Here is a 16,206-nt window from a genome sequence, read left to right as displayed (position 1 = left end):
GGCTGGGAAAAAAACATCACATCCACCATCTGGATTACCAGCACTACACCCCCCCGCCACCCTTACAACAGTGAACAGCACTGTGTCTGCTGCAGAGACCATCAGGTTTCTGCAAGGACCATTGCGCAGTGTGAAAAAAGGCCCAACATAGAATGTACTTCCCGTGCCGGATCAGCCTAAACAGGTCGGGGGTGAAAGCATCTTAAGCCACACGGACCGGTGGTATGATCACTGATCCTTCTAAATCAAAGCAGACAGGCCAATTAATTTCCATTACAGAGCCAATGGCCTTATGAGACCGGAATGGAGATGGAGAGAAGCATCAGCAGCTCTACACAAGCCAGTTAAATTACATGACAATGTTAGACCTGGAATTGAGCTCAACCTACTAAATAACATGAAGAATTGAACCTACTGGATATGGGTACTGTAATTTTACAGCCTTTTCACAGACATTTTTCACACTGTTCGATAGTTAATGGATTCCCTGTAGGGAGGCGATAGCTGTGATGTGAGACATGCAATCATCAGTTAAAGGCAAACATGCACTGTAAAGGGGCCAGCAGGTTACGCTAAATGCAAAAACACAGCCATTAATCTGCTGCGCGTATTCTTCGCTCTGTCTCCAGGAGGAAAAGAGGCAAGTGGACTGTGCTGTGCTTGTTCCCCCTCTGTCGTACTAAATAGAGGCTGCTGTTGTCTCTGACTGATTAGTGTTGGCAGGTAGGCGGATAGACCGGCAGACTGTCCCTATGAATGGCCCGCTCACTCAAGCACTGCCACAAAATGTAGAAACCAGCCCCCTTCAAGGAGTCTGTGTGTGTGTTTGGATTTGAGCGTGGGCTCATCTTTTTGTCTTCCCTATAACTCTATTAACTTTTATTTGCAGCAAGAAAAATACCATTATTATTTGGCGTGGAAAAAGCAGAGGTTTCTCTAAAACCTTAGCTTATCTCGTCTCTCGGCTGACAGCCTGCACCACTTACAGAAGGGGGATCGATAAGAATGCATTCCTCTGATGCTTAATGCAAACAAGACTTACCGGACTGCTGTTTCTCTCTTGTTCAGTCTTCTGGTTGTAGAAAGGCTCGTCCCATTTGTTTTCAGCCTGCCAGGCATATTTCAAGATGGTGCTGAGGATGGCCTCAAACAGCAAGATGCCAAGGTAGATGATGAGGAAGGTATTCATGGACCTGACACGGGAAAATGTTTTAAAGTTGAATGTTAAATTAACCGCATCGTAAGAGAGCAATAATGTGATGACACGGAGACAACGGAAAGTGCTCACTTCTCTACTGCAGAGCGTTTCTGGGACTTGCACTTATAGTTGAGGGCCATCTTGGACTCCATGCCTGTGTAAATTGCCACACCTGCAACACACAGCCAGTTAAAGCATTAAAGCAGGCTTATGGGACGTTAGACCACAGGCCTATTGGCCGACTAGAGAACATAGGAAACCAAATGTACATGCTGGGTCATCGGCTTAAGTTCTCCATGTCGGACAACTACAACATCATAATGAAGCATTTGGTTGTATCCAAACTCCAGCCAGATGATAAAAAGGTGATTCTCCTACTCGTGGGGTTTATGGAGTTTGTGTTACAGCTGCTAGCAGGTATTCAGAAGCTACATTCCTTCTTTATCATGGTGGTGTAGTGGGAACTTCCCATTGCAAGAAATAATGTTCCCTCCTAGCATCTATCAATACAGTGCATCTACTACATGTGTTGATGATGAGTGAATTATGTCGGCCATCACTTTCAATTGTCTCACCAAAAATCTCTTTGGTATTTTTCAACCTGGCTCCTCTCAGCAGCAAACTCTCCTGACCCAGCGGCCTGACATGAGGACACACACAAACAGTAAAGACAGAGAAGATGGACGCGGCATTTCAGCACAAGGTCCTTCATATACACCAAAAACCATCTAGGAGTCGCACACATCTTCTGTATATTTAATGTATCATTTCAATTTTGTTTCTCAATAACATAAATAAATAACCAGTACACCCAACACTCATATTATTATCTAGGGTTTGTCCGCCCTAAACTCAAACACACAATTATTAATCTGGTCCCACCTGACTATCTCCTCTTCATCTTGAGTCACCGTAATCCGGCCGACAAACCTGGTTTGAAACAAAAACGCATTTTAGTGACCATGTTCCCATGCACACCAATACTGGAATAAAAAAAATCATGTAAATGCAAGAATTATGAGTAAGTATTTCACGTGAGCACCTTCTGTAAAAACCTTTACAGATTATGTGCACTTCTCCCGTATATTTCACCGATCGATGACTACGGAGGATTTGGATTAAAGGAGCGCCGGAGCCAACAGCTTCTCCTTCACTGTGAGAATGTGTCTAAATGTTAACAAAAAAATGGCTGTTCAAGCGGGAGGAAACGGTCAATAATTTAACTGGTTAATATGCGTTTCTCACACGTACGGAGCCTCCTCCTCTCCCTGCTGCCGCAGTGATCCTTTCTCTATACGGAGCGTTTGTCAAGCACACCTATAATCATAACACCATGAGAACTGGTGAAGTGAACACTAGCAGGTTCCTCTGGCAGAATAACAACAGGGTATTTCTTCATGCCTTAACAGGATTACAGAAAGCATATTTCTGGTAAATATGATGCCTAAGAAATCAGATTACCGCAGAAAGATCCCAGTGGCTGTTTTAATCAAATGCATATCAATGCAGCAAATGTTAAGAGAGTGGGGGAAAGGGGGAGACTGGGAGAGAGGGCGGGAGAAAACTGCCACCGAAACAAACTGCCTGATCTAAAAATACACCGATCAATCCTAAAGTAGCCAGCTGAGCCAGACAGAGGAAGAGGCAGTAAAGACTTCCCACCCCATTGTTCATTTAATAACACAACTCTGACAGGGATTATGTTCCACGTTTTAATCATAGGGCTTTCAAAGTGGTATCTGGAGAACTCCAGGGTTCTTCGGGGAATCCCAGAAGAACGAGACCAGAACAAAACCGTGCTCCAGTGTGTGTGTGTGTTTACCAGGGACTATCCTTTGCTTATTCAATGGGACTTGATGTTGGATGTTTTTTGTGATCACCTGTACAGGTCCGCATCCGGTTGTTGGCACTCCACCACAGCCTGCAGAGCCTCCAGTTGGGACACAGACTGACACACCGACGTCTCTGCCACCGAGTAGTGAGTCTACAAAACACCCGCAACACACAAACGCAGTCAGTGCAGACGAAAGGGAGGGTTCTCTTGCTAAAGGAGGTGCAGCATGGGAGCAGTGAAGGAAAGGAGGGGAGGCCGCACTACAACCGCTATTCTGACAACATGAGGGAGGCAAAATGTCAAAAGAAGGGTGAGTGTGAGATCCAACGGTTTACCTATTGACGCACAAAAACAAGAGGAAGTTGATGAACATTTCTGTAACATGTGGAAGTGCAACAGGGCAGTGCATCTGCTGCTGAACCTGCAGCCCTGGGAAAATCACTTTGGTGGCGAACACCCGTCACATTCTGATCCTTTACTCTTTAAAGCATGTCTTCTGTATGTGGTCAGATAAATGTGATCAGAAACTGCTGTTGCTACATTATTGGCAGGTTTGGTTTAACCTAATTCGAGGAGATGCGTGTGCTACTGTACAGAACAGCATAAAATCCATTTAGACAAATATTAAAAGATGGTACAAGCGCGACTCCCACACTAAAAACCCACCATGCTGTATAAATAAACTGTTACAGAAGCATCAACATCTCGTTAGAGGGCCAATGAGCAACACGGCCTCTGGCAAGACAGAGTGTGTGTGTGTGGGGGGGGTTTGGGGGGGGCGGGGGGGCCACCAAGACACGCATACACCTGGCTCACTCACAGAATGGCATAGTCATGTGACAGACACACACACGTCAGCCTGTCAAACTACATTTGCGGACAAATCAAAGACTAATTCTCAAAAATATGTAAAAAGAAATTACATTGAACATATTTAAAATAAATCTCCTATGATGAAACGCTGCAGAGTCCACAGGAACGCAACTTAAAAAGGTTTCAGACCGCTAGTAGGCCAACAACGAGGATGCACATTACCCACACACTCAACCACATTATTAAAATGAGTCACATGATTCCATGGGTCGACAGCTGGGGGCAGAAAGCACACAAACACAGCAGCCAAGCATGGCGGTTTAAGAGGAGGGAGGAGTCAGCAGTCAATGATGGCACAACCTCAAGAAATGTTCATAAATCAGCACACAAAGGCCGATATGAACACAGACACACAAGTTGGTTTGGTAAATGTGTTACGAGGAAGGAGATGCAGTCACACTTTGTCAGGTCTTTGTGACTCCCCCCCCAACAGTCAATGTCCTCCACCTTTGTAGCACAGGTGACACCCATTATGACTCTCTCCCCCGCAGTATACCTGGTCCAACCCGATGATGTCACTGCTCACATCATCCCCTGCACAAACACTAGTCCTCACTGCCTGCCCTCCCCGCTCGCCTCCAGCACACCTGCCGAGCATGGCAAGCATCCAACACACATACCGACATGGGGACAAAGGTGAGTTGTCACTCACTTTGTGACAGTCTTGAGGACAAAAGTATGAACTCTTTAACAGAATGTACCGTTTGCTTGATAACACTTCATGGTTGTTTGCACCACAAAAACCTTCAATATTGCAGATATTGTCACATATCTTTGGACATCCGGTAGAACATGTTTTGTACACAGTGCTGGTTTGCGCTTTCCTCTTACATATTTTTTATATTTTTTCTACCCAACGCTTGACTTCCGCTTGGCAATACACCACATTGTGATTGTGATGTTCCTCCCAGAGCCGACAGACTCGCACAAACAGACCTTAAGGTTGGTTTCCCCATCCAGGCTGGCTGTGGTGATGTGACAGGTTCCATCCGCACGATCCGACGACAGCAAGGCCAGGTCCGCTGGGAATGTCTCATCCTTAGCCACCCGAACGATGTCCCCCACCTGGACACAGACACGCATACATTCACACCTCCATATACCAGCAACTGATCACACTCTTTGATGGTACCAGTTGCATTAAAAAAAATGGTGGCACAGATGTTTAATTCAATTCCTAATCGTCTTTTTGGTAAAGCCCTTTTTGTCTCAATCATCAATGATTCCTTTTTGGCTTCTGGTTTGTCCCGATCGTGAGCAGAGAGAGAAGCTCTGCCTGAGGGTGTAGTTCTTGCCACCTCACCCTGATGTTCTTTGATCTTGTCTGGACGAGACTTCCGCTGCGAACCACAAACACCGGAGCCCCGTTCACCTCGTTGTCTGCTTTGTGTCTCAGCCAATCCTCGTAGCCCTGCGGAGAGGTCGGCTTTTTTTAAATCAATAGTGGTGAGAAGGTGCGGACACAACCAGCCACTGATCAACTGAAGTGACCAACGGCTGTTGAAGTTATTCAAAAAACATTTGATATTAATTCAGGTTTCTTTACCGGTTTATAAATAAATAAACTCGAATCAACTGCAGCCGTATCACATTTTCATGCATTTCACAGCTCGATGGAGGAAAACGTCTGGAATGGTTCATGTTTTCTCACTCCATTTGAATTTAACTGACTTATGAACTGAAACGACATGTGTCAACTACGATTAATCTAACTTTCATCAGTTGCAATGTCAAATGCAGCACAGTAAGTTCCCCATTTTTCAGGCTGACAAAGAGGAAGCGGTTATTGCGTTCTCACCTGTTTTATGGCTGTAACTGTGATCACAAAGAAGAGAGGCAGGCCACTGGTTACTGGGGAAGTTGGGGTGTCTATCATTAACTGGAAAGATAAACATACAGGCGTGTTTGAAGAGATTTTAATAAATTGGTAGTGCAGTAGAAAAAAAGTGACTCTGTAGATGTTGTTACGTCCTGTTAAGAGAGAAAACCAGACAAATAGAAAAACAACAGAAGTAGTGGCTGATGTGTCACACAGGAAATCGCTTTAACTTCCCTCACAGGTTAACGATTAGTTCACACACGGCATTTATTCTGAAAAGCAGCTACAACACAGAAATGCATATTATTGCAATTCATTTAGAACCCCAACTAAAAGTTATCGTTTTTTTGCAATCTAAATCATGGAACCGAGACGATGGAGGCAAAGTGTTTCGTTCTTCTAGTGATTCTGTCATTACGTGCTGGATTCCATTACAACATGTTGTTGCTTAATCTCGCGGGTGAGTGTAGTTACTGGTAAGATCTGCATCTACTTCCTGATAGTTGGGAGAGAATATGAGCGTTATTTATAGGCTCTAATCTATATAGTTCAAAGTGTAGAGAAGTCAAACCCGATCTCGTAAAGACCACAAACGCCTTCAAATTGTGTTCAAACTTCCCATCCGATGAGATCACCAAATGTAAATGAGGAGCTTTTCAGAGAAAGAAAAATAATTAACTTCATATGCAAGACACACTGAATCATAAGCACTTTAAGAACGTAGCCATAACGAGTCCAAGACTGTCGACGTGTTGATAAGGGAACAAACAGTTTGCAACCAGTATTGAGGAATTCAATAATTCTAAAAATGGTCAAATTGTCCGTATGAGAAAACATCACACAGTGTCAAGATGAAGAGTTCCTCCACTCAGTGATTCGAGACTAAGCTGACGTCAGCGACACTGACAACTTGAGTGGTGGAAAAGAGGTTTTTTTTCCTCAGACAGTGAAGTTGATTACTCGGGCTTCACTTCACTGGCCCACATAAATCCGGAGAAGGCTGAACATTTGAAAACCAAATCCTACTGACTGATGCTTAGCGACGGCCTAATGCCCCGGGACGGCTGTGAAGACACACAAATAGCTCAATGTGTGACTGTTTTGTTGTAATACACAAGCCGACTTGTCTCACTACTGGTACCTGGAAGTCAGTCAGCGTGGTTACATGGATTCGAATAACTGGCTTAGTCGGACTGAAATCAAATTATCCGTTTCATGTAAACACCTTTGTCCGACTATGTGCGGCCTGACTACGATCCGACTAACACCCCTGGATAACTCGATCCGATCCAGTTGATAGTTCGACTATTGCGGCATGTAACGGTGAATCGCATAAGGAACTGGACTGCTTGAGATCCCGACGAGATCTTCTCTCCGTTATCAAATCAGCCGATAGCGCCATTGGCTGTACTAATCATGCAAAAATGGTAGAGGGATGTAGCTTCACCTTGCTCTCCATTCGCCATGTTTCTCGTAATGTTAATGTTGTTGTTGTTGGTAGTGGTGAAGCGGTCACGCGGAAATGGCTGTATCACAACTAGTTGTAATGAAAACAGCGCCACCTATCGTAGATATGACATGCTTTCGGGCAAATGATTCGATTTATTCACTGCCATGTATATTGGGATAATAGCACTTGCCCCGAAAGATAGCATAGTCCGACTAAGCAAAGATTCAAATTATACCATCATGTAAACACACTGACAGACGCCCACGGCAAAGACAATAGTGTGTGCATTTGTGCGTGTTATTACCTGTACGAGGAAGATAATGAGAAAGTAGAAGTTGGCTATCCTTCTGAACTGCTCGAACAGATTCTTAGGGACGAAATTCCAAATTGTGTACTGAAAGAGAAAGAGAAAACAACATTTAGGGAACGGACCGACAGAAGAGTCTCTGGGTTTCTAAAAGCAAAATGTGAACAAAATGTATATAGAATATATCTAAATTAATGACTTAACAAATCATTTTATGTTCTCACTCACACAACTTATTTTGACTTTCCTTCATCAGCTCTGCTAACAATCTTGTATTCTCTCAGTATGTTAAAACACACGACTTATCTCGTTTTATCTCCCAGTCAATCTTCCCACCGACACAAACCTCTTTTTGCCACAGTGTAATATGCTATGAATACGTATCTGTCACACAGTCTCTTTCTACTAACACGCTAGAAGAGAGTTTTTTTTTTTTGACTGACCAACATGAAATCCTGTGGGGAAAAACAGCTGGTACCTTGGAGGAGATGATTCTGTTGTCGGCAAAGCGTTGCGGGACGTAGTGGCCGTTCTGGGGGAAGCGGTTCGCTACATAAATGGTCCTGGTGTCGCTCTGATGGGGAGGGTCAACGCCCTGAGGGAAGGCACGGTGGAGGAGGAGAGAGAGAAGGGTGAGGAAGGAAAAAGGGACAAAAAACAAAACAAGATGTTTCTGCTAGCGGGACAAAGGGGATGTAACAGATAATTGGCATTGAGCAGAAGCATCTAAGCCCCGGAGGAGCACACCAAGCTACCATCCACGAGGGCCTCACATGGAAGCAGGAAACCGGAACAAATCTATATGTGTGTGTGTGTGTGTATATTTTTTTTTTTTTCATATATACATACATATATATATATATATATATATATATATTCATGAATAGATCTACAATAGGATTAATATTGAGGTCGTTTGTTACTTTATATGCTTTAAGCTATACTTGAACTCAGTTCCCATAGCAGTAGCTGTCTTGACGGTGAAAGTGAGGATGTTAAGAATGTCTGCTTGGTTTCAACTAGCAACTAATTATTAACAAAGATAGTTTCACCACGCTGACTCCCAGCCAGGCTTTCACTCACACGTGAGATATCGAGGTGCGACCCGTCAGGAGTCTCACTCCTTTCAATGGAGGTCTTTGTTTCTTGCTCAGCTTTCCTACCCTGCCGACCTTGGAGAGTGAATTGTGTAGCAGGGGTGTAAAGCGACTGTTATATTGGACAACACAACTGGTTTCCTGGTGAGTTCTTTCTCATGCAGGCCGCCTGCACTCTGGACGACCATTAAAAAATCTATGCAAAGTTAATGCTTTAAAAGACTTCTGTGATAAGGATGTGTTTTCAGCTCAGCCTTTTATGGGACACAGCTTAAATATGTGTTTATTAAATCAAAAAATACATATACGAAACATTAGGAGCATCAATGAACACAAACACGAACCAGAACCAAAAAGACGCCGGGTCCGAAACATGACGCACAATAAGAAATGGTAACAGTATGACAAACTACACTCAGGAGTGGAACATAAGATCTGGCACAAGGCAACACAATGTTCCTCCCAGTGAAGGCTGCAGGCTCGTGACACCTCACCCGTGACCACATAAAGTCACATTTGGGTGATGTGCTGTGGTTATTTAGCTGCAGGACCACCAGACTCGAAAACTATTTTTTTCCCCACTGCCGTTAGAGCCATCAACCGCTGAGAGGACTCTATAACCTAATTCACAACTGGTCTGCACTTTAGCTTGATAGGATTTCACTTACTGTTAAATTAAATGTGTGTAATATAAATTAAGTTTTTCTTTTACAACCTGCTCAGTTTCGCACTTCTCCGCCTTACCTCATTTCTGCCTTATCCTTGCCTCATTTTTATTTTTATTTCATGTACATTTATGTGAATATTGTATTTTTATTTTTAAATTGCTCGGCTTTCCGGAAAGGCAAGCACAAGAATTTCAATACACAGGGCGTGTGTAACTGACAATAAAAATCTTTGAATCTTTGAATATCTTTCATATTCTAATTGCAATCTAGTGTGGTTATTTACGCTTAGTCAAGCCAGGTTTCTAAAAGTCCAAAACACAAAACAATGAGATGCATTCAGGAGCGGTTGACCTGGGAGAGGCATTTGATATGACCATCCAATGTTAACTAGTCGGGATCCATTCATCTGCAGACGGCAAAAAACTGGAGGTGCACTTTTCACTTTGCCTTGTTGCTTGTGACATTCTTCTCTGCTAATGTCCTGTGTGTCAAAAACAAGTGCTTACAGTCTTTGCAAATGTTCAATGACGTAGGTGCAAAACACACACACCCACACCCGCGCGCGCGCATATCCGGGCAACATCAGTCACACCCTCTGTTTAGGGACACATGTAGGCAATTCCTGCCTTTCTGTTTCACTCTGGAGCTCCCCACCGGCTCCGGCTTTCTTATTGCTGATTGAAGAGCTACACCACGACTAACACTCTGGTTCGGTCGATCAAGAATTTCATGATCGTAACGAGAAAGTCTTGTCTTTTCGGTGATATTCCAGGTGGAGTAAATATAGGGGTTTTATGAGCTGTAATATTCCTCAAACAAAAACAGGCCTAAATACTGGCCCTACACGGAAGGTCAACTGAGCATGTACACAAAAAAACAAACCGGCATCATATCAATCTTAATGGCTGTAACCACGGCGACGGGCGCGCTGACCCGGCTATGTCCACAAGGACCAGGAGAAGCTCCGATTACAACGCAGAGCGAGGGAGAGCAACTTCTTTCTATAGTCAGGTAGATGCTCCTCCGCTTCATCCTCTGCTGATAGATCAACGCCGTGAACGTCGCCTGCTGCTCCTTCAGACGCAACATCCTGCATCACAATCATAAAGCTGCTCACACTGCGCTGTATATTCACTGCTGCGGCAGGAAACAGAAAACTGCTCACACAGAAAGACTGCTCACATTTAAACAGACATTAGGTAACACGGGATGTGTACAGCAACGTATAGAAACCAGTTGTTGAGTCACTGGCATTGATCAACGAGCTCTTACTTCAATGTTGTACTTGAAGGTTGTCTTAGGTGGGGGGGTAACCAAAACAGTCTTTTCAGGAATCAGGAAACATTTATTGCCATAATATGTCAGATACACAAGGAATTTGATCTGGCGGTTGGTGCGTAACAGCAGACAGTACGACAATGGACGACAAGACAACGGTGCACGAGGAATAAGAATTAGACCGTGTGTGAGAAGCACATTAACCAACTATCAGTTAAGTTGCTTAATAATTAACGCCTTTGCCAACAGCAGCTCAAGTGCTTGTTCGGTACAAAACTGCCTCGTGTAACTGCCACAAACGTGTGGCCTCACAAAATGAAGGAGAAGAACCGAACCCGATGGATTTGAACTCACCGCAGCGACGTAGGGGGTACTGATTACATTCAGGCTCATTAAAAGTTAACACATCTATGGAACAAGACCTTTGGTTGAGAGTTTGGTTGATGTGGCGAAATGTTTCTATTGGCTAGTTACCGCTGTGTAAGCATAAAGAGGCTCATATCTGATGCAGCTACATTTTAAATCTGGAGAATCTACGCAGAGATCTGCATGCTCAGAATGGGAGGAAGGTAAATGTCCTATAGAATGTTGTTCTTCCATCAAGATGGCCCGTTGTGAGAATAAACATGCGACACACACACACCGACCAATGCATCACGGGCGAGTCAGAGCTAGAGATGTGGAGATGCACAAAGAAGAGGGTTTCGATACGTTTCAGCCAACTACCACTGATAAGATAGAGAAGATCTATACAGAGCAAGTGGTCAAGAGATGAAAATTCCCTTCCTGATCCATCGCATTGGCGATATTTGAACAAGATGCCGTCAATGTGCTACTTGACCTCTGACCACAAATTGAATCGGTTCCTCTTTAAGTCCAGGTGGACATTTAGGCCTAATTTGAATAAGTTCACTGGCAGGCAAGAGAATGAACCGACCAGACAGACAAATATATCCATACAACACAAAAAACCTCCAACTGGTCCCTGAAAGGGACATTCATTCAGTCTCACCGGGCTGCATCCCGACGTCCCTCCCGACCACGTCGACGTGCTAATTTCCCTCAAAAATAACAAGTAAGCAGAAATAAGGACACTGAGATATTTGTTAGGTTCTAATATCCTGCTAAATTTAGTTGGTTGTTCTCATAATACTACATTTCAGCAGCTGTTACTTTTCTGAGAATAATATTCAACTAGTTTCATACGCCTAGAATTAAGGAATCGCAATAGGAAAACGGGAGACTTCCACGTCGATCTTGCAGAACAGGATGTCATAGGATTTTCAGTTATCGTTGCTTTTTCTGTATTTAGAATGAATTATCTGCATGAAGCGGTAGACGAGGACTGACATGTTACGTAAGGTCTCCCAGAATACCGATCAGCCGACCACCGTGTTACCAGTCTTCCTCCTAAACATCGCTGTACTTTCCAGCAGAAATAAGGGTCAGACAAATGCCCCTTCTGACAGACTCTCATTAGGCCCCTTGCATTTTAATTAGGAATCTTAATTAACTGCGAACTCCATGGGACGAGTCAAACGAGCGGGGGCGTCTCAAATCAGCAGGAGGCTACCACTTCTATGGACACTTAACAAAAGACCAAAATGAACATCTAAAAGAGGTGCAAAGAAAACTTTTCTGAACAGATTGTCGAACCTGCAGCTTGTCAACGGACCCCGACTTAAAGAACAGTACTTAAGAACCAGGACATCTCAGAAACATTGACTAGGCTCACTGTCTGACCAATGTGTGACTGATCTCACAACATGCATCCATTAACTCACTCACTCACTAACTCACTCATTGATTCATCTCATCTCTCACCAGAGGCTTCATTCGTCTGATTGACACGGATCAAGTATTTCTGTTTAACTTCCTCTGCTTGTTGCTTCACCACACAGCCACGTTTACAGGCAAACAACAGGTGACAACAGCAACTTCAGGATGCTCCCTGCAATCACACAGAACCGGTTGCGTTGAATCTAAGCAAGTAAACGCCGGCGTAACGTTACACGAAGAAATGGAAACAAATAAAACACATCCGACCAGAAGGATCGATGAAAGGTGAATCAAACTAACGTTAAATCGTGAGTGGAAACTAAAATGTGTTCTCTTGCCACAAATTTTAAAAAAAAAAGTCACTAACGTTTAAGGAGTTAAGCAAAGAGCGGAGTTTGGTAATACTAATACGAATAAGTAATAAAGTGGAGGAGTATACGCCAGCAGAAGGTGTTGGTGTAACTTTCCCAGGTGTTACGCCGTTAGCCACCTTAGCTTCCACTCTTAGCCGCCGATCAACTCACAACTCAAACTTGGGATCGACCCCGTCTGCCCGCCGCTACGTGTCACCCAGAGTCGACGTCTCAACACAGTACGAGCTCAACTTACTCGACGGCGGCTAACTGGGACTAAAGCTAACACCAGCGTCCCGGTGTCACCTCCACCTGTCCGTCCTCCGCGCGTTTGGGACGCGCCGTCAACAGCTAACGTGAACTCGCTTGCTAGGTTAGCTTGCGAAACCGTCACCCAAGTAAAGTTGGGTGACGGAGTCGGCTTCTCGTGAGCGAACAAACTGGCGCTGTGAGCTAACGGGTTACCAGTTGTTGTCGTATCCACCGGAGCATCCTTAACGAGGACGTCGCGAAGTGCTCCGCACAGCCGCTAGCGTCGCGCTAGCAACTAGCTACTCCGGCAAAACCTCCCCGAACCGCCGCGAACGCGTCCCCTCGAAGGCAGCAGCTCCTCTCGGTGGCATCACGCGACACGTCCATGCAGCGCGGCGTTAACTGAGCAGGGCAATACATCCGCGGCTCGGCGTTCCCCCCCCGGTAATGGCAGACCAAGGATCCCCGGCAAAGGTGACAGGCGTGCTGGCGAGCGGAGTCCCGGAGAGCTCTTCTGTGCCGCCGCGACCAGTTTCCTCCTGCCAGCGCTCTCTGCCCTGTCAGACACCGGCTGCTCTCCAGCGGCCTCTCTACGCCCCCTACCTGCGTAAAAGAGAGAGAGAGAGAGAACGAGCGAGAGAGAGAGGCGGGGGTGTTGCCTAAAAACAGAGTATGCCTAGATTACCAAACAGTGGCGGCTGGTGGAACATTTTCTATCAACTTCAGCGAACATACAGGAATGATTTAATAAGAAAACCATAAATGTGTCACAAACACAATACTAATGTGTAGCTCAATATTCAACATGTATTACAATACAACAAATAGTTGTAAATGAAAGTTTAACAATGCTATTTGTGTCGGTGTAGTCTTTATCTATCCATCCAGAACGAGCGCCAGTGGCGCCTCGCTGTGGCCGAACGCGGTACTACATCCGGTTTACGTGGTACGCGCGCGCCTAATAGATGAGAATTCCGTTGAAAAAAGGACGATACAATGTAACGGCCTGTATTTCCCTTGAACAAAACAAAAAACATAAACGCTGCTCCAATGACCACTGCGGCTAGAACACATGTGGTTTAGTCTCGTGGGTCATCTCATCAATCAGCTCATAAACTGATACGAATGACTTTTTTGAATATGTCTTGATAATTCTTATTACATCTATATTTACAAAGCGGTTTTGGTGATTAGCCATCATTCCATGGGGCAGCTTCCGCTTCTTTCAGACCCAATAACGTAAAAACTAGACTAGACCAATTTCGAGTTGGTGTCTGGGACATTACCAAGACAAGGACAGTCTCCCTGACCTAAAAAAACAACAAAGGTAGTCACTTAAAGGGGTTTAAACACTTATGAAGGTTGAAGTACTTTCTGAGAGGATTAATCTGTGAGGTACCGAATTGTTGCTTGAAGCTAAGAGATCACATATTTATTGCACACAATTGAATGCATATCAATTTCCTAACTTTTATTTGATGTGATTTTTGGAGGTCTTTGTTCTGTCTCTCAATGTTAAAATAAACCTACCATAACAGTTATAGACCATTCATTTCTTTGTCAGTGGGTAAACTAACAAAATTGGCATGGGATCAAATCGTTATTTCCTCCACTGGAAATAAGGAAGTGGGAGTGCTTTATAAATGAATTCAACATGCTGTAGTTTATATGATTATAAACAGTGATGTTAAAATAATAATTGGCAAATGAAGAAATGATGATATCGTAATCCACAGCTGCAGCTGACATGCAGTAAATTGACACTTTCTCTTTCTGGCTTCCCGAATAAAGTAAAAGGTACAAATGTTTTTGCATCGTCCCTCTTATTCATGTTTGTTCCTTAATCAGGAATCAGGAAACATTTATTGCCAAAATATGTCAAACATACAAGGAATTTGTCTTGGCGGTTGGTGCGTGACAGTAGACAGTGTAACAATAGACAACAAGACACTGCACAAGTAATAAAATAAGGTAAAATGAAATGCTAATGCAATGGGTTAGTAGAATAAGGCTATTGGTTAGTATAAAACAAGAGAATAAAGTTAAAGTTAAAAATGTAAAATATTAAAAAAGTTAAAAAATATTAAGCATAAAGTGCACTTTAGCGAACAAGTGACAAAGTGACGAGTGACGACAAAGTGAAAAATGACAGTTAAAGTGACATGTGTAGTGTGAAGGAGAGTGACCGGTGGAATGTTATAGTCAGTCAGTGGGGGACCGGCTCTGTTGATGAGCCCGACTGCCGACGGGAAGAAACTGTTGGTGTGGCGGGAGGTCTTGGTCCTGATGGACCTCAGCCTCCTGCCAGATGGAAGGGGTACAAACAGGTTTTGTCCGGGGTGAGAGGGGTCGGCTACGATGTTTTTAGCTCGCTTCAGAGACCTGGAAGCGAACAAGTCCTGCAGGGACGGCAGATTGCAGCCGATCACCCTCTCTGCAGAGCGGATGACACGTTGAAGCCTGCCCTTGTCCTTGGCTGTGGCTGCAGCGTACCAGACGGTGATGGAGGAGCAGAGGATGGACTCGATGATGGCCGTGTAGAAGTGGACCATCATCGTCTTTGGCAGGTTGAATTTCTTCAGCTGCCTCAGAAAGAACAACTTCTGCTGAGCCTTCTTGGTGATGGAGCTGATGTTCAGCTCCAACTTGAGGTCCTGGGTGATGATGGAGCCCAGGAAACGGAAGGAATCCACAATAGTGACGGGGGAGTCACACAGGGTGATGGGGGAGGGTGGGGCTCTGTTCCGCCGGAAATCCACAACCATCCCCACTGTCTTTAGAGCGTTGAGCTCCAGGTTGTTCTGGCTGCAATACGACACCAGATGGTCAGACTCCCACCTGTAGGCGGACTCGTCCCCACCAGAGATTAGTCCAATGAGGGTGGTGTCATCCGCAAACTTCAGGAGCTTGACGGACTGGTGACTGGAGGTGCAGCTGTTGGTGTACAGGGAGAAGAGCAGAGGGGAAAGAACGCAGCCTTGGGGGGAACCGGTGCTGATGGTCCGAGAGGCTGAGACATGTTTCCCCAGCTTCACGCGCTGCTTCCTGTCAGACAGGAAGTCTGTGATCCACTTGCAGGTGGAGTCGGGTATGTGCAGCTGGGAGAGTTTGTCCTGCAGCAGAGACGGGATGATGGTGTTGAAGGCAGAGCTGAAGTCCAAGAGCTTAAGGTGCTCGTATGGCTCCTACCGGCCTCTGAAAGCGCAAAAAAAAAATATCCCGGCAAATGTAGCATGTGGCATGTTGGCCAAACCTGACCAACATGCATTTATCTCCAGGATTAAGAAAGCTTTAGGCC

The 16,206-nt window shown here is 44.7% G+C and overlaps 1 protein-coding gene across 3 annotated transcripts in view; it reads right to left on the bottom strand.

The window, feature by feature from the left end:
• atp11b (ATPase phospholipid transporting 11B) overlaps positions 1–13,817 on the bottom strand; it is a 39,493-nt gene extending 25,676 nt beyond the window's left edge. For all 3 annotated transcript variants that reach the window (XR_013468558.1, XM_078107929.1, XM_078107928.1), the window contains exons 1-11: positions 13,122–13,817; positions 7,960–8,076; positions 7,479–7,568; positions 5,704–5,784; positions 5,209–5,316; positions 4,842–4,970; positions 3,079–3,182; positions 2,081–2,128; positions 1,774–1,838; positions 1,289–1,370; positions 1,043–1,193 (exon numbers count right to left, since the gene is read on the bottom strand). Coding sequence is in view for 2 of the 3 variants with exons in the window: in XM_078107929.1 (XP_077964055.1) it covers positions 1,043–1,193; positions 1,289–1,370; positions 1,774–1,838; positions 2,081–2,128; positions 3,079–3,182; positions 4,842–4,970; positions 5,209–5,316; positions 5,704–5,784; positions 7,479–7,568; positions 7,960–8,076; positions 13,122–13,148 (1,002 nt within the window). In the remaining variant the exon portion in view is untranslated. The remainder of the gene's footprint in view (positions 1–1,042; positions 1,194–1,288; positions 1,371–1,773; positions 1,839–2,080; positions 2,129–3,078; positions 3,183–4,841; positions 4,971–5,208; positions 5,317–5,703; positions 5,785–7,478; positions 7,569–7,959; positions 8,077–13,121) is intronic.
• Positions 13,818–16,206: the final 2,389 nt, after the last annotated feature.

The sequence above is a fragment of the Gasterosteus aculeatus genome, chromosome 8 (genome assembly GCF_964276395.1).
Source record: "Gasterosteus aculeatus chromosome 8, fGasAcu3.hap1.1, whole genome shotgun sequence".
Lineage (NCBI taxonomy): Eukaryota > Metazoa > Chordata > Actinopteri > Perciformes > Gasterosteidae > Gasterosteus > Gasterosteus aculeatus.
The sequence above is the reverse complement of the archived record's forward strand: the minus strand, read 5'-3'. Positions and strand labels throughout refer to the sequence as shown.